The sequence below is a fragment of the Dama dama genome, chromosome 19 (genome assembly GCF_033118175.1).
Source record: "Dama dama isolate Ldn47 chromosome 19, ASM3311817v1, whole genome shotgun sequence".
NCBI lineage: Eukaryota > Metazoa > Chordata > Mammalia > Artiodactyla > Cervidae > Dama > Dama dama.
Window position 1 is genome coordinate 60,000,019 of NC_083699.1, and position 21,179 is coordinate 60,021,197.

The window sequence follows — 21,179 nt, forward strand, 5'->3', positions numbered from 1 at the left end:
CTTTAAACCCCTTAAATTTTTTATCAAAGGACCGTGGGCATACTTTGATCCTTGTTAGAAAACTTAAATTTTATGCAAAGCTGCTTTATCAGTACACCTTAGATAAGTGTTTTTAACCTTGAGAAGTAAAGATGACTTCTTTGAGGAAAGTCGTACAGTGTAGCTAACCTTGTAGACATAGGCCTGATTCTGGCTTTATTGATAATTGGCTGCAGGCATATCTGTCTAGGCTTCAGTTCTGTCATCTATAAAATGAAGGGGATTAGAGTCAGTGGCTTCTGCGGTCCCTTCCAAATCAAACCCTTCTTCATACGAGGTGACCAGTTAAAATTTTGTGCCAAGGTGCACTTAAAACTCATCTAAAGTATAAAGGCTTTAAGCTTTCTCTGTACATCATTTTCTCTTGTTGCTATGTAACTTTAGCGGTCAGACTTTGTACAAAAAGACCCACTTCTGTGTAGTCATGCCTCCATCTTGTGGCCTTTCAGAATATTGCCCCTAAATTTTGTTTTATAATTATGGCCATAATTGACATTACCTTTAAAAAGCTAGAAATATTTAAAGTGCTGATTATCTGATGTTGCTACTAAATGTTTTACACAGATTGTTTCATTTTATCATAGCACTTAAGAGTAAAGCATAGCTAAGAGTAAAGATTTCCTACTACTGTATTCTAAGTGCAACAATTATATGAGATTTGTATGAGTAACAGGCAAATCTTGTGTTGCTGCTTTATAAAGTAGGAGGCAAGTAGCTGTGTTTTCCAGATCTAAGGATTTGGTTCACATTTCTATGGGTGCTTGTGCAGTATCAGTCTGCCCCCACCCCTTTAGATCCTTCCTTAGTCTCAAAATTTTGGTATGGAGATGTCTTAAGAGTTTGTTATGGATTTGAAAAACAAAAAATGACATATCATGTGAATTTACTGAGCTAATAGTTTCTTTAATAACTGCTGTCTTCAGTTTTTTAGTTAGGGTTGTGAACTCTAGTGCCAGCAGGAACCCAGGACCTGGCATCAAGCATATAAGGTAATTGTGTTAAACAAGAAATGTAAGGTTTATGTAGAAAATCTCCTGGTTTAAAAATTAGCAGCCAACTTAATTAGGAAAAACAAAAAATTGTTGACTCAAACAGATGAGGCCACGTGGCTGATTTACCTCTTAGGCCAGGAATTTGCGCTTATTTACAGAGCAGAGGTCTTAAACTGATCCATTAAAAGTAGTTTATGTTGTCAAAATTATATTGAAATTTTATCTAAAGTAAGTAGTTAGTGTAGTGATTAAAAAACCCAGCTTTCAGAATTAGGCCAATTTGAGTTTGAGTCACAGTTCCTCAATACTAATTATGTCACATACACTGCTTCTCCAGATTAATCCCTAAACTGTCTTGAAGATTGTTTTTCAGGTATCTTTATGGGCTCCTGTTCTTTTACTTCTGAAATTCAGGTGCGGGTGCAGGAGACTCAAGAGATGTGGGTTCATTCCCTGGGTTGGATAGATCTCCTGGAGGAGGAAGTGGCAACTCGCTCCAGTTTTCTTGCCTGGAGAATTCCATGGACAGAGGAGTCTGGCACGGTACAACCCATGGAGTCACAAGGAGTCAGACATGACTGAGCGACTAACATTTTTCACTTTATTTCACTTTTGGTAGTTTTTAGATTTTCTTCCCAGTATAGACATTCTTGGTAATGTGATCTGTTCCCATAAATAGAAGATCTGCATTATACATTATTGATATTCCAGGAAACAACTCTCAAAGTGATGTCTTACAAAAGAGAATTCTTTCTTTAGGAGTTAGAATAAAAAGTTCAGGTGCATTCTATCTACTTAACAACATTGCATTCAGTCACATTAGGTAGCATTTGAATGGTTATATAAATATTTTTAATGATTATTCTTACCTTTAAAATACTTGACAGTATTATACAGAAGGCCAACTGTACTATGTCATTATATATAACGAACTTGGGCCTCCTTGGATCTGGTTCCTCACGGGGCAGCAGAAGGTCTTGGAACAGAGGGACACTGTAGTTTCAATGTGGCAGGGTGGGGAGGCTCGTCTGGCCATGTAGCCAGTTACACCAAAAACAGACCATGACAGGCTAGAGACTGCTGAATTTAGATTAGGTCTTTACCAGAATGGAAGGTTCATTCTCATCTACCTCTCATTCAGCTTCCCTTCTACAAAAACAGAAAGCTTGCTACAGCTGGAAATAGAGAAGTTTTAGTAGTTTGTTAAAAGTTTGAACTTCTAGCCTCCTTTTGTTCTTTAAAATAGTAAAGAATAATTGAGACATTGAGTGCTTTCTACTGAGTTTTGGTATCAGAAGTAATGTTATTAGTAAGTAACTACAATACTGTTATACCTAATACCATATTATGATCTGACACCCAGTCTGTATTAGGCTTGTTGAAGTCAGAATCCATAAAGGTCCACATGTCCCAGTTGGCTGAAGTATCTCGTCATCTTTTATAATCTGACAGTTCCTCCTCCTTTAAAAAAAAAAAAAATATTACTTAGAATAGTTTTGGTTATGGTTTTAGATTTATATTTCTAAAGGTGGTGCAGACCCATTTTCCCTGTATTCCCACTATCCCCTATTAGTAGCAACTCACATTAGTATGGTACATAGAAAATGAAAAGACAAGCCATGAATTGAGAGAAAATAGTTGCAGATTATATATGTAATAAAGGACTTATATCCAGAATATGTAAACAATCCTTACAACTCAGTGAGATAATTTTAAAATGGAAATTCTTTTTTTATGAACTAACGTAAAAACTGTAGGTTTAAGTCCTAGATCATGGGCAAAAGATTTAAATAGATGTTTCACCAAAGAAGATGTACCAGTGGCTAATGACCAAATCAAAGGGGAAAAAAATTGCTTAGCATGATTAGAGAAATGCAAATCCAATGAGATTATCACTTCATACCAGTAGAATAGCTATAAACAGGCAGTAAAAAAGCATTGATGAGGATATGGAGAAACTGGAACCTTAATACACTACTAATAGGAATATAAATGGTGTGGCCACTTAAGGAAAGTTTAACAAGGTATTCGTTTTCCCTTACCACTATAGCAAATGACTACAAACTTGGTGACTTAAACAGCACAGATGTATCATCTTGGTTCTTAGGATCAAAAGTCTGAAATTGGTTTCACTGTGTTAAAATCAAGGTGTTGTTAGGTATAATGACTCCTGTCTACCTTGGACCTCAGACTGTGACCTTATTTAGAAATAGGGTCTTTACAAATGTAATTGAGATGAGGTCATACTTTAGGGTGGGCCCTGATGTCCTTATAAGAAGAGAGCCTACATACACACAGAAGATCATGTAAAGATAGAGGCAGACATTAGAAACATCTGAGGCCGCCAGAAGCTGGCAAAGGTGAGGAAAGATTCTGCTCCAGAGCCTGGAGAGCATGGCCCTTCTGACACTCTGATTTTGGACTTCTGGCCTCCAGAACTTTGAGAGAATACATTTCTATTGTTTTAAGCCACTGAGTCTGTGCAGTTCTAAGAAACTGATACAGTAGACCTGTGTTTTTTCCAAAGGCCTAAGATAATGTTTTCTTGCCTTTTCAACTTCTGCAGACTACTTCTATGCCTTGGTTTATGGTTCATCTTCAAAGCCAGCAGCATGGCATCTTTAAATCTCTCTTTTCTCTGTTGTCACATCTTCTCTGATTCCTAAGAATCTGTATGATTACAGAGGACCCAACCAGATAGTCCTGGTTAATTTTTCTGTCTCAGGTTCTTACATCTGCAAAGTTCATTTTTCATATAAGATAACATATTAAAGGTTCCTGGGATTAGACAGCCTCTGGGTGTCATCATTCTGCCTACCACAGGCAGTTTCTTTAAAAAGTAAAACATATTTGCCATATGACCCAGCAGTCCCACTTCTAGGTATCTACCAGAAAAAAGATGAAGTATATGTCTGCATACAGATTTGTATGCAGTATTCATAGCAGCATTGTTTATAATAGCCATGAAGTAAACACAGTTAAAATCCCAGCAAGTGGTAAATGGATAAACAAAATGTGATATATTCATATAATGAAATACTATTCAGCTACTGACAAATTGGAATATAGTTGAACCTCAGAAATATGCTGTATGAAAGAAGTCTAGTTCAAAAGATCACTTTATATGAAATGTCAGAAATGGTAAGTCTTGAGAAAGAAGGTGAATTTAGTGGCTGCCTTGGAGTAGGTAAGGGGATTTATCTCAGCTGTGCGCGAGAGATTTGAAGGGTATGATTTGAGTGCTCTAAAGCTAAATTGAGAGGATGGTTTAACAACTCTAAATAGTTTTTTGTTAGACTTTTTTATTATACATTGAGTATTTAAGATACTTCACATTCCTGTGAAGGAATGTGAAATTGTGTTTCCATATATGAAGCAACAAACTATTGAAAATTGACATTAAAACAAAATATCATTGGGATTCCCTGTTGGTTTAGTGACTAAGACTCTGTGCTCCTAATACAAGGGGCCTGGGTTTGATCCCTGGTTAGGGAACTAGATCATGAATGCTGCAGTGAAGGTCATAGTTTCCACCCACTACAACTAAGACACAGTGTGGCCAAAATGAATTTAAAAAGAAAGTTTACAGAAGCATCAAAAAAGTGAAATATTTGGGACAAATCTGACCAAAGATGCAAAAAACCTGCACATTGAAAACTACTGAACATTGCTGACAAGCGTGAAAAAAGGTCAGTAAATGGAGACATACACACTGTGCATGGGCAGAAAGACTCAATATTGTTAAGATCACAACTCTGTATTAAAAATTAAAATCCTTGAATTGTACACTTAAAGTAGGTGAATTTTATACAATGTAAATCATACTTCAAGAAGGCTGTTTAAGAGAAAAACAAGAACAATGTATAGGGATTGGGTTCATACACCTAAGTGTAATAAAACTTCTAGAAGAAAACAAAAATCTAAATCTTAATGACCCTGGGTCAGGCAAAGATTTGTTATATATGACCCTGAAAAGTATGATCCACAGAAGTTCTTCAAAATGTATAACTTCTGCTCTGTGAAAAACACTGCTAAGAAAATGAAAAAAGCCACAGCTGGGATAAATCTTCTGCAACACACATAACTTGCAAAGGACATGTATTCATAGTAACTTAAGTCTCAATATTTCAAACCCAGTTTTTTAAGAGTAATAGATTGCAACATCTCTTTTACCACAGAAAATACATGAGTGGCAAAGAAGTACATGAAAAGATGTTCACCATTATTTAGGGATATGCAAATGAGAACCACAGTGAAATGTCACTACAAATCAATTAGAAAGGGATAAATTTTAAAAGTTCATAGTGCCAAATGCTAATTTGGATGCAGAACACCTGAAACTCTTATATACTTAGCTAATGACCCAGCACCCCCTCTCCTACGTATTTAGGAGAAAGAAAAACTTATATTCACACAAGAATCTGTACAGAAATTGTAGCAACTTTATAATCTCCCAAAACTAGAAACATCCAATAAAAGTATAAACTCATGCTACATCCGTGTAAGAATGAATTGTTGATAAAAATAGTATGGTGAATCTCAAAGGCATTACGCTGAATGAAAGAAGCCATGCAAGTAACTGTGTTTTGTGTGTTTATATGATAACTGTTGAAAAGGCAAAACTATGGGAAACAAAACATAAATGGCTTCTTGGGAGTGGTGGTAGAGTGAAACTGCAAAAGGTCATGTGGGAGACTTTTGGGGTGATAGAATCATTCTGTTTCTTGATAATTGAGTGGTAGTTAGGTGACTATACATATTTGTCAAAAATCAGAACCATATGCCTAAGGGTAATTTTATATAGGGAATTCCTTGGCAGCCTAGTGCTTAGAGCTTGGTGCTTTCACTCCTGTGGGCCCACGTTCGATCTCTGGGTGGGTAACTAAGATCCTGTAAGCTGTGTGATGTAACCAAAGGAAAAAAAAAACGGAATTAAAAAAAATTTTTATGTGAACTTTTTTTTTTTAATCTAAGGAATAATTTTTTTTTCCTCCTAAGAAAGCAAATTTATCCTCAAAAAGCCTGGAAACATAAGGTAACAACTAATAGTTGATAGAGATTAGAAAACTGCAAACTGATAGACTTGAATAGACTAAAACAATACTTATGTTAAATCTGAACAGACTGAATGCTCTGATTATCAGATTAAAGGAACAAGATTTAGGCGTATGCTGTTCACAAGAAGATACACTTTAAGGAACACAGGAGTTCAAAGTAAAGAGTGATAGAAAATACACTATGCAACATTGATTAGAAGAAGGCAGTCTGTCTGTAGTGATAAACGAAGTGACTTTAAGATGAGGAATATTACATCAAAAAGGTGGACATTTCAAAATGATAAAAGGATTGATTCACCAACTCATAACAGTCCCAAACGTTGAAAATAGAAGCAAGCATTGACAGAACTGAAGAGCAAGAAGAAAGACTTCCAAACTTTCTTTGATGCCAGTAAACCTTATTGATAAGAAAACCTATCAAAGATATGTAAGGGGGGAGAAGGCTGTGTCAGGGTAAGACTTACTGATGTATCATTTAAACTGACTTAAAGGGGGTGACTGCAGAAGGCAGTGGCAACCCACTCCAGTACTCTTGCCTGGAAAATCTCATGGACGGAGGAGCCTGGTAGGCTGCAGTCCATGGGGTCGCGAAGAGTCGAACACTGAGTTCGACTGAGCAACTTCATTTTCACTTTTCACTTTGATTGATTGGAGAAGGAAATGGCAACCTACTCCATTGTTCTTGCCTGGAGAATCCCAGGGATGGCGGAGCCTCTGTGGGGTCGCAGAGTTGGACATGACTGACTCGACTTAGCAGCAACAGCAGCAGCAGCAGTGGTTATCAGGTTTGCCTCACAGGCAAAAGGTCCAAGTCTGAAACCGGATGGAAAAAGCATGCATACTTTGGGCTTCCCTGATGGCTCAGGGACTTAGCAGCAGCAGCAAAGGGGGTGACAGAATAACTTTCAGCCAAGGATGGAAAAGCCACCAACTGAGATAGGGCAAATTGCAGGCGAAGCAGATTTTCTGGGTAAGATCAGATATTTATTTTTGGATATGTTTGATTTGAAGTGTCTGTTAGAGATGCTTTTGCATATGGGAGTGACTTCTAAGTGACAGAAATTGGGTTGGCAGCATTAAATTCATAGGACTGTATATGGATTGAAATCACCAAGAAAAGGTAGGTAGAGAACATGAGCAATACTGACTTGATGTGCAAGGCCCTCATAAAATTGGTTCTGCTTCCTTTTCAACCCTAGCTTCCATGTTTATTACATAAAAACATACTTTTACTATAGCAAACTGCATGTGGTTTGGGGAGTACATGATTTCTCTTTGTTGGTGTTCTACCATCTCCTTAAATTGCAGTTCTTCAGTTCGGTCACTCAGTTGTGTCTGACTCTTTGTGACCCCGTGGACTGCAGCACACCAGGCTTCCCTGTCCATCACCAACTCCATGAGCTTGCTTAAAGTCATGTCCATCGAGTCGGTGATGCCATGCAGTCATCTCATCCTCTGTCATCCCTTTCTCCTCCCGCCTTCAATCTTTCCCAGCATCAGGGTCTTTTCCAATGAGTCAGTTTTTTGCACCAGGTGGCCAAAGTATTGGAGCTTCAGCATCAGTCCTTCCAATGAATATTCAGGACTTTAGGATGGATTGGTTAGATCTCCTTAATATCTAAGGGACTTTCAAGAGTATCTTCACAACCACAGTTCAAAAGCATCAATTGTTTGATGCTCAGCTTTCTTTATAGTCCAGCTCTCACATCCATACATGACTACTGGAAAAACCATAGCCTTGACTAGACAGACCTATTTTGGCAAAGTAAGGTCTCTGCTTTTTAATATTCCATCTAAGTTGGTCATAGCTTTTCTTCTAAGGAGTAAGCATCTTTTAATTTCATGACTGCAGTCACCATCTGCAGTGATTTTGGAGCCCAAAAAAATAAAGTCTCTCATTGTCTCCATTTTTTTCCCTATCTGTTTTCCATGAAGTGAAGGGCCCAGCTGCTGTGATCTTAGTTTTCTGAATGTTGAGTTTTAATGCAACTTTTCCACTCTCTTGCACTTTCATCAAGAGGCTCTTTAGTTCTTCTACGCTTGCTGCCATTAGGGTGGTATTATCTGCATATCTGAGCTTATTGATATTTCTCCCGGCAATCTTGATCCAGCTTGTGCTTCATCCAGCCCAGCATTTCGCATGTACTCTGCATATAATTTCAATAAGCAGGGTGACAATATACAGCTTCGATGTACTCCTTTCCTGATTTGGAACCAGTCTATTCCATGCCTGGTTCTAGCTGTTGCTTCTTGACCTGCATACAGATTTCTCAGGAGGCAGATCAGGTGGTCTGGTATTCCCATCTCTTTCAGAATTTTCCACAGTTTGTGGTGATCCACACAGTCAAAGGTTTTGGCCTAGTCAACAAAACAGAAGTAGATGTTTTTCTGGAACTCCCCTGCTGTTTCTGCGATCCAATGGATGTCGGCAATTTAATCTCTGGTTCCTCTGCCTTTTCTAAATCCAGGTTGAACATCTGGAAGTTCACAGTTCATGTACTGTTGAAGCCTGGCTTGGAGAATTTTGAGCATTACTTTGCTAGCATGTGAGATGAGTGCAATTGTGTGGTAGTTTGAATATTCTTTGGCATTGCCTTTCTTTGGGACTGGACTGAAAACTGACCTTTTCCAGTCCTGTGGCCACTGCTGAGTTTCCCAAATTTGCTGGCATATTGAGTGCAGCACTTTCACAGCATCATCTTTTAGGATTTGAAATAGCTCAACTGGGATTCCATTATCTCCACTAGCTTTCTTCATAGTGATGCTTCCTAAGGCCCACTTGACTTTGCATTCCAGGATGTCTGGCTCTAGGTGAGTGATCACACCATTGTGGTTCTCTGGGTCATGAAGATCTTTTCTGGATAGTTCTGTGTATTCTTGCCACGTCTTCTTAATATCTTTGCTTCTTTTAGGTCCATACCATTTCTGTCCTTTATTGTTCCCATCTTTGCATGAAATGTTCCCTTGGTGTTTCTAATTTTCTTGAAGAGATCTCTAGTCTTTCCCATTCTTTTGTTTCCTATTCTGTTGTTTTCCTCTATTTCTTTGCATTGATCCCTGGGGAAGACTTTCTTATCTCTCCTTGCTATTCTTTGGAACTCTGCGTTCAAATGGGTATATCTTTCCTTTTCTCCTTTGCCTTTCACTTCTCTTCTTTCACAGCTATTCCTCAGACAACCATTTTACCTTTCTGCATTTGTTTTTCTTGGGGATGATCTTGATCCCTGCCTCCTATACAGTGTCACAAAGCTCCGTCCATGGTTCATCAGGCACTCTAACAGATCTAATCCCTTGAATCTATTTGTCACTTCCACTGTATAATGGTAAGGGATTTGATTTAGGTCATACCTGAATGGTCTAGTGGTTTTCCCTACTTCTTCAATTTAAGTCTGAATTTGGCAATAAGGAGTTCATGCTCTGAGGCACAGTCAGGTCCCAGTCTTGCTTTTGCTGACTGTCTAGAGCTTCACCATCTTTCGCTGCAAAGAATATAATCAGTCTGATTTCAGTATTGATCGTCTGGTGAGGTCCATGTGTAGAGTCTTCTTTTGTGTTGTTGGAAGAGGGTGTTTGCTATGACAGTGCATTCTCTTGGCAAAACTCTGTTCGCCTTTGCCCTGCTTCATTCTGTACTCCAAGGCCAAATTTGCCCGTTACTCCAGGTGTTTCTTGACTCCCTATTTTTGCATTCCAGTTCTCTATAATGAAAAGGACATCTTTTTTGGATGTTAGTTCTAGAAGGTCTTGTAGGTCTTCACAGAACCGTTCAATTTCAGCTTCTTCAGCATTACTGGTTGGGTCATAGGCTTGGATTACTGTGATATTAAATGGTTTGCCTTGGAAATGAACAGAGATTATTCTGTCGTTTTTGAGACTGCATCCAAGTACGGCTATTGAAACTCTTTTGTTGACTATGATGGCTACTCCATTTCTTCTAAGGGATTCTTGCCCACAGTAGTAGATATAATGGTCATCTGAGTTAAATTCACCCATTCCAGTCCATTTTATTTCGCAGATTCCTAAAATGTCGTCGTTCACTCTTGCCATCTCCTGTTTGACCACTTCCAATTTGCCTTGATTCATGGACTTAACATTTCAGGTTCCTATTCAATATTGCTCTTTATAGCATTGGACTTGACTTCCATCACCCGTCACATCCTCAGCTGGGGGATGTTTTTGCTTTGGCTCCGTCTCTTCGTTCTTTCTGGAGTTATTTCTCCACTGATCTCCAGTGGCATATTGGACATCTACCCACCTGGGGTGTTCATCTTGCAGTGTCCTATCTTTTTGCCTTGTCATACTGTCATGGGGTTCTCAAGGAAAGAATACTGAAACGGTTTGCCATTCCCTTCTCCAGTGGACCACGTTTTGTCAGAACTCTCCACCATGACACCTCTGTCTTGGGTGGCCCTACATGGCATGGCTTATAGTCTTACTGAGTTAGACAAAGCTGTGGTCCATGCGATCAGATTGGTTAGTTTTCTGTGATCTTGGTTTTCAGTCTGCCCTCTGATGGATAAGAGGCTTATAGAGGCTTCCTGATGGGAGAAACTGACTGAGGGGGTAACTGGGTCTTGTTTTGATGGCTGGAGCCATTCCCAATAAATCTTCAGTCCAATTTTCTGTTGTTGGGCGGGGTTGTATTCCCTCCTTGTTGTTTGACCTGAGGCCAAACTATGGTGGAGGTAATGAAGATAATGGTGACCTGCTTGCGCTGCCACACTCAGTGTCCCTGACACTGCAGCAGGCCACTGCTGACTCCTACCTCCACAGGAGACACTCAGACCCTCAGAGGCAGGTCTGGCTCAGTCTCTGGAGTCTCCTGGTACGCATACACAAGGTTTTGTTTGAGCCCTCTGAGCATCTCTGGCGGGTATGATTTGATTGTAAATGCGATTTCCCCCCTTCTACTGCCTTGCTGGGGCTTCTCCTTTGCCCTTGTACATGGGTATATTTTGCAATTCTTGCCCTCCCACAAAACAAACTCCTGGTCATCCTCCATTACCTTTCCCAGGATCACTTCCATTCTAATATTTTTACATTTTATATACATATGCACCTGATGGGAAAAACTGACTCATTAGAAAAGACCCTGATGCTGGGAAAGATTGAAGGCAGGGGGAGAAGGGGACGATAGAGGATAAGATGGTTGGATGGTATCACCAACTCAGTGGACATGAGTTTGAGCAAGCTCTGGGAGTTGGTGATGGACAGGGAAGCCTGGCATACTGCTGTCCGTAGAGTGGCAAAGATTCAGATGCAACCAAACTAAACTGAACTGATATGTTTGCTCTTACTATCACACTGTATTATATACACCTGTATTTTCTACTAGATGTAAACTCCTTTGCATTCCAGGTGTTAGCACATAGATACTGAAATACATACTGAAATAGAATTGATTTATGCTTTAATAGGTAACTTACTATGTTCTTAAGAACTGTAGAAAATTTTAGATTCACAGATGGAATTCTTAAAAGCTCTAATTTCTTCAATTAAAATTTTTTAAAGCTATTAATTTTTGAATCAAATTCTTTCAGACTTTTAAAAGCTTTTTGGTTATTTACAGTCAAATGGTGTTCTAAATACTTGACATTTCTATGTAGCTGTCTGTTTATGCCTTTAATACTACACATTCTGTACTTAATTTATAAGTTGATACTACTCTGATATATTTAGAATATCCACATCTTGGAATAATTTGGAACTAAGTGATCAGGATTACAGAAGTGTTCCATTTCAATCAGAATATCATGTTCAAGAGAGTTAAATTGTATTCGAAGGTGAATTTTGCTGACAAAATTACATTTAATAGACATTTTGAGTTTCTGTTTCTCCAATATGCTGACAGTCTGGTAATGATAAACATTGATTATAAACAACAGAATCCTACTGTATAGCACATGTAACTATATCCTATCTCCTTGGAGAAACATAATGGAAAAGAATATTTAAAAAAGAATATATCTATGTGAATCACTTTATTGTACAGCAGATATTGGCACAACATGGTAAATCAACTATATTTCAATTTAAAAAATCAAACTTGGTTAATGTCTTTCTTAAACGTTTGTTACTGTGTATGTGCAGAGAAGAATATTGGAAGATTGTATACACCTAACATTTCTGTGGTGCTGGATTTAAATTTAGGCAGGGAAAGATTAAACTGTGTATTCCCTAATGATTCAGTATTGTATTCTATATTTAGTCTTTAAAGATTTATTTGTTTACTGCACTGGTTCTTCGTTGCTGCATAGGGGCTTTTTCTAGTTGTGCTGAGCCAGGGCTTGTCTCTAGTTGCAGTGCAGTGGCTTCTCTTGTTGGAGAGCATGGGCTTCATGGCACACGGGCTCAGAGCTGTGGCACCAGGCTTAGTTGCCCCAGGGCATGTGGAATCTTCTGGGACCAGGGATTGAACCTGTGCCCCCTGCATTGGCAGGTAGATTCTTCACCACTGGACCACTAAGGAAAGTTCTGTGTTTAGTCATGACTGCCCACCCTGATGGAAACTTTTAGTAGTTACCTTTTATTATAGTTTCAGTCTAACACACCGCACCACTGCCACCTTTTTCTTCTGTTTGAAATCACACAGTACCTGGTTATTATCTTTTTAAAAATTTATTTATTATCTTGAAGCATGGTTCAGTTCAGTTCAGTCGCTCAGTCGTATCCAGCCCTTTGCAACTCCACGGACTGCGGCACACCAGGCTTCCCTGTCTGTCACCATCTCCTGGAGCTTGCTCAAACTCCTGTCCATCGAGTCAGTGATGCCATCCAACCATCTCATCCTCTGTTGTCGCCTTCTCCGCCTGTCTTCAATCTTTCGCAGCATCAGGGTCTTTTTTAATGAGTCAGTTCTTCCCATCAGGTGGCCAAAGTATTGGAGCTTTAGCATCAGTCTTTTCAGTGAATTTTCAGGACTGATTTCCTTTAGGATTGATTGGTTTGATCTTGCTGTCCAAGAGACTCATAAGAGTCTTCTCCAACCCCACGTTTCAAAAGCATCAATTCTTTGGCGCTTAGCTCTCTTTATAGTCCAACTCTCACATCCATTTGTGACTACTGGAAAAACCATAGCTTTGACTATATGGACCTTTGTTGGTAAAATAATGTCCCTGCTTTTTAATACAGCCTCTAAGTTTGTCATAGTTTTTTCCAAGGAGCAAGTGTCTTTTAAATTCATGGCTGCAGTCACCATCTGCATGGTAATTACCTATAAATTATTCTTAAACTTTTAAAAACTCAAGTTCTTTAAAGTTATTATCTAGAAGCTTCACTTCATGGATTTTGACGTTTTCCTTTATTGTTGTTTACTGTTAGAGTTCATAATGTAAATTTTCAATCACTTAAAATACAGAGACCGGCTTTAAAGAGCAATGGAGGTTTTTTTTCTTTTTCTTTTTTTTCTTTTTGCTGTTCTGCACAGCATGCAAGATGTTAGTTCCCCAGCCAGGGATCAGACCTGTGCCCCCTGCAATGAAACTGTGGGGTCTTAACCACTGAGCCACCAGGAAATTTCCCTGGAGTGATTTTTAGTGTGTTCTAAATATAATCAATATAACCTGTCTCATATTTAAAATAAATTACTGTACCCAGTTTGTAGTATAATACTGAAGAGTAATATTTGGTTAAGTGAAATAAGCCAGATAAAGAAAAACAAATACTGGATAGTGTCACTTGTACATGGACTCTTTAAAAAAGAAAAGTGTCATGCTCATAGAAACAGTAGGAAAGTGGTTGCCAGGTTGGTGAAAGGGTAGAAACTTGGAGCTATAAGGTGAATAACGTCAGAGAATATAAAATATAGTTGATAACACTATAGTGTAATTTTAACAGTAGAACTTAAATGTTCTCACCAAAATAAAAAGTTGATGGATAAAATTAACTAAATGAAAGGAATCCTTCTTTATAAAAGAGTAGACTATGTTTTTTACTGGAATGTCTTGTATCTTAAAATTTGTGTGGTTGCTAAGAAATTCAGTGTGCCTACATTTTAAGACATGCCAGATATACAAGTGTGGTCAGTCATTAGGGAACAATAAAAATCAGTACCATAAAAATGAAATAATTGAGTTAGAAAGACTAATGTTCCAAATGAGCATAATGGTCTGTAATCAGGTTTTTGTTGTTGTAATAATATTTCAGAGAATATTGTTATCAAAATTATCTACAATTCTCACCACATTTTTCTGTATGTTAGCAAAAGTTGGGAAAAGATACACACATACATGTTCCCCCCCCAGAAAACAATATATCAATATTTTTCTGTGCTAGTAGTATAAATGTATCATGCTTTATTTAATTAACCAGTCCTCTAATGGTGGACACTCAGATTTTTTTTTTCTTTTTTTAAGTCATTATAAAAGTGCGATGATTAACCTTTTTATTTAGTCATTTCTCCAACAGAGAGTTTTCAAAACCTCTGTGCATATGATGTAAATGATTAATTAGGGTGCATTGTTTGCATTTTCCTGCTACTGACTAATGCCATTGTGGTCTGGAACTAGCACCTAGCAGTAGGACCTCCATCATTTTCTAATTTGGTTGACCCCAGATTGTTTTGTTTATTTTTGAATTCATTTGTTTATTTTTGAATTCAATGTTTGATTTGACATTGTTTTCTATAAATCTTTTTACCACCTACTATTAAGATTTTAGGTTTGTCTTGTCACTGTTGATCAACGTTTAGCTTGTGGTGGTGAGATTGACTTGAGCTCCTAAAAATTTCGTTTGTTGACAGGTTGGGCTTCCCTAATAGTTCAGTTGGTAAAGAATCCGCCTGCACTGCAGGAGACCAGACCCCAGTTCAATTCCTGGCTCGGGAAGATCCACTGGAGAAGAGATAGTCTACCCACTCCAGTATTCTTGGGCTTCCCTTGTGGCTCAGCTGGTAAAGAATCCACCTGCAATATGGGAGACCTGGGTTCTACCCCTGGGTTGGGAAGATCCCCTGGAGAAGGGAATGGCTACCCACCCCAATAATCTGGCCTGGAGAATTCCATGGACTGTATAGTCCATGGGGTTGCCCAGAGTTGGACAAGAGTGAGTGACTTTCACTTTCACTATAGGCAAAACAACTTTATCACTGTGAATCCCAAAACTTTTTTAGTCTTCTCCCATGGAACCAATTGTTTTGGTTAAGTATAGTTTCTTAGCAATGCTGCTGTTTTTGATGAGTAGGTTTTTTTGTGTTTGTGTGTTTTGTGTTTTTGATAAGTAGTCTTCAAGCTAGGGTTTGTTTTGTTTGGTTGGTTTTGTTTTCAAAATGTAGATTCCCATGTTCCATTTCCAGATATTCTGCTTCTGAAGATGTGTGTGTGTGGTGGGAGTTGGTGGGGACGGGGTGGGGGTGAGGCTCGAGGTGGGAGTGGGTGGTTCCTGTAATCTGCATTTGATTACCACCCCATGTGTGGTTTCTGTGTCAAGTGAATAGAATATACATGATTTTTGCATGTTTTGATTATTTTCTTAGAATAAATTCCTGCAGTGGGGTTGCTTTGACTAAGGAGGTATACTTTTTATGCTTCTCAGTGCATAGTGCTAGATTGTCTTCCAGAGATACTGTGTCTATTTGCATCTCTGCCAGCAGAGTATAAAAATCTTGCTACACCTTTGCCAATTAGGTATCATAAATCTTTTTGATAAGTCATAGGTATCTTTAAATTTCTCTGAAAATGTTGACCTTTATGTCGATTATTATTCTGGCCTTCTTAGTAATTGTTGTTTATCGTATTTGTCTCTAAATGTATACACAATTGTATGAAAGCTAGGAGTTGGAATCTGGACGGAATGACAGGCAAAAGCTACTTATAAATGGTGATGTTCATAGGACTATAAGGTTGCTTTGAAAGGGCCGAATTTGTCAGTCATGTAAAAAAGACTTGGTACCCTTTTAATTTAATTTAATTTTATGTCCATCATAATAAATGAAGCTTATTATATTTTATTGAGTACATTTTGGTTTGTTCCAGTAGCCGGATCGAGCTGGGAGATGTGACACCACACAATATTAAACAGCTGAAGAGATTAAACCAGGTCATCTTTCCAGTCAGCTACAATGACAAGTTCTACAAGGATGTGCTGGAGGTTGGCGAACTAGCAAAACTTGGTAGGATATTCTTTTTCTTCCTTTCATTTGTTTATTCATGTTCTTGACACCTCAGTTTTAAATAGGGCAAAAAAAAAAGAGATAACTAATTTAATCTCATTGTTTTACAGGTGAGGAAGTGGGGGCAGTCCAGGTTCTGAGAAGAATCAAGATAGATACTTTAATTTTAGAAGGAAATGCTAAATATTTTTTCTTATTTAGGCTGTGTCCGTGTTTTCACATATTTAGCTTTACTCAAAAGGGGTCTTAAATTCTTAAGGTTTAGGATATTTTTGAGGGTATTGATACTTAAGAGTAGCTGATAAAAATTTAATTAATTCTGATAGCAGCAATTTAACTAAGGGAAGGGAAGATTCAATAAAATGTGTCTGTGTCTGCTAAACCTCGTGTCTTTGTTTTCTGTGGCAGCCTATTTCAATGATATCGCAGTGGGTGCCGTGTGCTGTAGGGTGGATCATTCGCAGAATCAGAAGAGACTTTACATCATGACACTAGGATGTCTGGCACCATACCGAAGGCTAGGAATTGGTAAAAATTATTTGTGGTTTTTGTTTTTTTCTTCAAAGACACTTATTAACATAATTCAGTTGCAAGCCCTGTATAGATTTGTTACTAATAACCCTTTTCCTTTTTCTGTTTTCCTTCTTACTGGAAGGGTGTAAGATTGCTTTTCTGCCAGAAGTTTTAAACATTGTAGGTAGTATAGACAGAACAAAATTTTGGAAAATCAGGCTGCCTGATGTTTACCTCAAATTCCTTTAGGACTCAAAAAGATGTTTAATGTAAAAATTGATTTTTATGAGATTACTTATTTGTTGTTTGTCTCGTTAATAGGAACTAAAATGTTAAATCATGTCTTAAACATCTGTGAAAAAGATGGCACTTTTGACAACATCTATCTGTAAGTAAAGTCATATTTAATGATCGTATCTAAGGAATTTAATAAATTGGCAATAGAAATCTTTACTAGAAGAATTTAAATCTGGTCACTTATTGTCTTTTGGAAATACCATGGAAGTATTAATAATAGTTATGAAGTTTGTTTTGTTTTAATAATAGTTAAGGAACCTTCGACAAAACATTCTTACTTTGCTTTATTACTTTGGGGTGGGAGTTCCAAAGTCACAGATGTGAAGCCAAGATTAAGTCTTCAGAATTTAAGAAATGAATAACATTAATATTACTTTTATCATGTCATTCTGAGTTTTGTTCAGGGCTTTCAGTGACACTCTCTTTAGTAGTAGAATTTTAATAATCAAAATCAGAGGGTACTTAGCTGATTTATACTTGAATCTTAAGAGTAAGGTGAAGATAGCAACTTTGGGTTCTTGTTTTTTCAGTGAAGCATAGTTGGTTTACAGTAATATTGTGCCAGTCTCTGCTGACAGCAAAGTGACTCAGTTATACACTTACATGCTTTTTTAAAAATATTCTTTTCCATTATGGTTTATCATAGGATATTGGATATAGCTTCCAGTGTGGATTCTTTTATAATACAGATATTAAGATTATTCTCGTTTTCAACCAATTTGAAGCTATCTGTGGAGGATACATAAAAGCTGATGAAATCTTCATTTCTTTTTTTTTGATACCCTTTTACATCTCAGGCATGTCCAGATCAGCAATGAGTCTGCAATTGACTTCTACAGAAAGTTTGGCTTTGAGATTATTGAGACAAAGAAGAACTACTATAAAAGGATAGAGCCCGCAGATGCTCATGTGCTGCAGAAAAACCTCAAAGTCCCTTCTGGCCAGAACGCAGATGTGCAAAAGACAGACAACTGAACAAATTACAGATGAACTTTCTTGCACTTGCTTGTCGCCAAATAAAAGAGAGGCCCATTGATTCCCCTCCCCCCTTTCTTTTAAAACTTTCCCCCTTTCTTGTTCTTACTTTTCCTCCTTTCAAAACTTGCTTCCCTTTCCTCTAAAAGTGTTAAACTTTTAAGGACTTATTAATCATGTTTGGATTGTTTTAGTTTTCTTATTTTTGTGAGGTGGTTTGATTGTAGGAAGGAGAAGGTATAGATCGGTTTAGTTTCACAGTTAAGATATATATGGTCCCAAAAATCTTGAGTGTCAATTTCCTTTTTTTTTTTAATGTCCTGCTTTCACATTGAAAGGCAGAGCCTACAAAATATTGTATATTTCAAAGGACAAAAAGGAGCAGCAGCAATATCTTGTTCTCTAACTCTTAGACAAGTTTAGTGTGTTTGTGGTACTTTGGGTTTTTAAAAGATTTTGTGGGATACTAATCCCTATACATTGCCTTCAATCCACCTTTTGTCCTTCTGAGTATTATCTCAGGAGTTGGGCCATTGTTATCCTTGTAAGAAATACTAAGCTTATTTTGTTCTGTTAAGCAATATTCCTTCCTTCCTTGCTGGTGGCTGAAGGTGGGTGGGACAGTTTGAATTGGTAGTATTAGACTTTGGTCTCAGTATGTGAGTTAAACTGCTTTTTGCTAATGAGTGGGCTCTTGGTTAGCAGGTTTGTTTTTCCTGCTGTTGATTGTTACTAGTGGCATTATCTTTTAGCATATGGGCTGGTGAGATTTTTTTTTTTTTTAATATCCCAGCTAGAGATACAGCCTTTAACTGACCTAAAGAGGTTTGTTGTGATCTGCTTTTTTTCTCCTGTTGTTTTTCTTCAGTAAACCCACAGTAGTTGGTCAGACCTTAAATATGGAGTTGATGTCCTTTATAGGTCAGTGCCCTTAAATAAACCTGAAGTAGGTATTGTCTCCTGGACATACAAAAAAATACCTAAACAGAAGCTTAGATGGATTTGTGGCACAATAAATGCATTTAATGTCAGCTAACGCAGACTGTTAGAAGTGTGGCCACTGAGCATTTGATTTTAGAGGAAAGAATATCTAGACAGTATTTTTGAGAATAACATAGCTGTGCTATTGCTTATCTGTTGGAGAACATCCCAGATTTGCTTACATTCTGTGCCTGTGATACTGAGTTTAAGGATTTGGGGGAGGGGGAATTATTAAACACATTGCTTCTGTTCTTGGGAAAAGTAGAAGTCTAGAAGTGTTAATAATGCGAATGTCACTGTGACCTCGTGTACTGACAGGACTGGTTTACGCCAGATCATTTTCTGGCACTTAGGGAGTGGCTTTGACAGGTCAGTAACTTTCTGTAAGATAGAAGACCTCTAAAATTTTCAGGTTTTCCTCCATAATCCCATCTCCAATATTCAAAATTTTCTACGTTGCCAATACCAGTGGCCTAAGAAATGTTTTCATTAGACTTAAAACGATGCACAGAGCTTGAATTTTCTGTCATTTGACTTTAAAAAGGTTGATTCATAACATTTATCTTCTTGTGTAAATTCTGGCATAAAAGTTTCATCTCTTTAAATACATTGAATGACAAAATTATTTTACACAATGTTTATGCACATCTTATAATCTTAAGTTCTTATTTGAGAATGTGAAAATGCAAGGTACAATAGACTTCAACAGTCTTAGTTGAGTGCCAAGAATAATATAGAAAAGGAAGATAGTTGATGAGTGAGTTCATAGAGTTCTAATCTTAAGATAGTAAAAATGTAGAAAGACCTTGCTGGTTTCTTGGGTATCAGTTTCTTAAGCAGTCCAAATCTAAGCTTAGAAGAAAAGTTTAGCATTGAGCACCTTTACCTTCATGGATAAGCTTCAGCTTGCTCTTGCCAAGAGAAGAGTGCTTGAGTTACAGAAGGCAAGATTAGTTTGAAGAATTCAGTCTTTTTGTAAACTTCAGATGTCAAAATAGATTTTGATATATAAATGAGTTTTGTGAGATGACACTGCCTCTATTTCTATAACCATTTCACCTGGACTATCTAATCAGTCCTATGAATGTATCCCTAGATGTGGTTAATGAAAACCGAATAGCTGCCTCATGACAATTAAGTACATATTATTTATGGAGGAAAAAATATTAACTTTTGAATTGAGTGTGTAGGCTCCCTATCATTTTAGTGTTTCTTTCTCCACACTAGTCACTGACTTTAACCTAAATTGTGTTCGTAAAAGGTGAATTGTCCTACATCAGACTTAGATGAAATAATTCCATCCATTTATGGAAGAGGAGGATGTAGAAGAGGTAGAAGCTAGGCACTCTTTCATGTGCCTAGAAGTCAGTAAAGACTGAAATAATGTCCCATGTTGAGTAGGTTATTTTGAAATACGATAATTATCATTGAGGTAAAATAATTCTATTAACTAGAAGATCACAAGATGTATCCATCATATTTTTTAGGGAAGATAGTTTTTTTCTGTGGGGCAAATAGGTAAAATTATATGGTAATTACATTTAGGTTCTAAAGAAAATCTGCAGAGAAATCTATGCAAAATGTAATTCGTCCAGATTAGTTTTCATTTGGGGCAAAAAGTTCTGAAATATCCCCAAAGCAGTTTACTTATCAATTGAGAGTCCTCCAGAATAGAACTAACTATTGAGAAACCGTGGAATGTGGGGTGGAAAAGAGCTCCCTCAGTTTTTTGGAGGGAATAACTTTAAAAATACTTAAATAGCTAAGTTTACTTGGTGCAGTTAAGATTTAAACTTGTTGATTTTAACATTGCTGTTACATCTGAAATAAACTTATGTGATGTTCTGGTAGAAATCTGTGATGTCTGCTAAATGTCAAAGAAATGTAAATGCATTGTGTTGAATTCTGAGATCAGCAGCTATATAGTCATTGTTTACTGTTGCCCATACTATTTTATGTACTTTCACATTTCTTTAAGATCTAACTTTAATTAAAACAGGCCCAATGTAATCAAGCCCTCCTAATTCAGACCTTTTGGAACTTGATAGAAACACTGTTCAGAATCTGCTGAAAGTTCAGTCCCAATGAGAGAAAAAAGTAAGATCCAAAGGGCTGTCTTACTGCTGCTATATTTTGAATGCAGTTGTTAAAAAACACTAGACACTTTAGACTGTGATTTAATTAGCCATGTTCATTGACTAGAGATAAACTTATATT

The 21,179-nt window shown here is 37.4% G+C and overlaps 1 protein-coding gene across 2 annotated transcripts in view; it reads left to right on the top strand.

Moving 5' to 3' along the window:
- The window catches only part of NAA50 (N-alpha-acetyltransferase 50, NatE catalytic subunit), a 29,173-nt gene extending 8,357 nt beyond the window's left edge, over positions 1-20,816 (top strand). The window contains exons 2-5 of one of the 2 annotated variants that reach the window (XM_061167193.1): positions 16,063-16,196; positions 16,605-16,724; positions 17,031-17,097; positions 17,804-20,816. In XM_061167193.1, coding sequence (XP_061023176.1) covers positions 16,063-16,196; positions 16,605-16,724; positions 17,031-17,097; positions 17,804-17,981 — 499 coding nt within the window. In that variant the 3' untranslated portion in view covers positions 17,982-20,816. Of the gene's footprint in view, positions 1-16,059; positions 16,197-16,604; positions 16,725-17,030; positions 17,098-17,803 lie in introns of both variants that reach the window. The other variant, XM_061167192.1, reaches the window with a different exon arrangement.
- Positions 20,817-21,179: the final 363 nt, after the last annotated feature.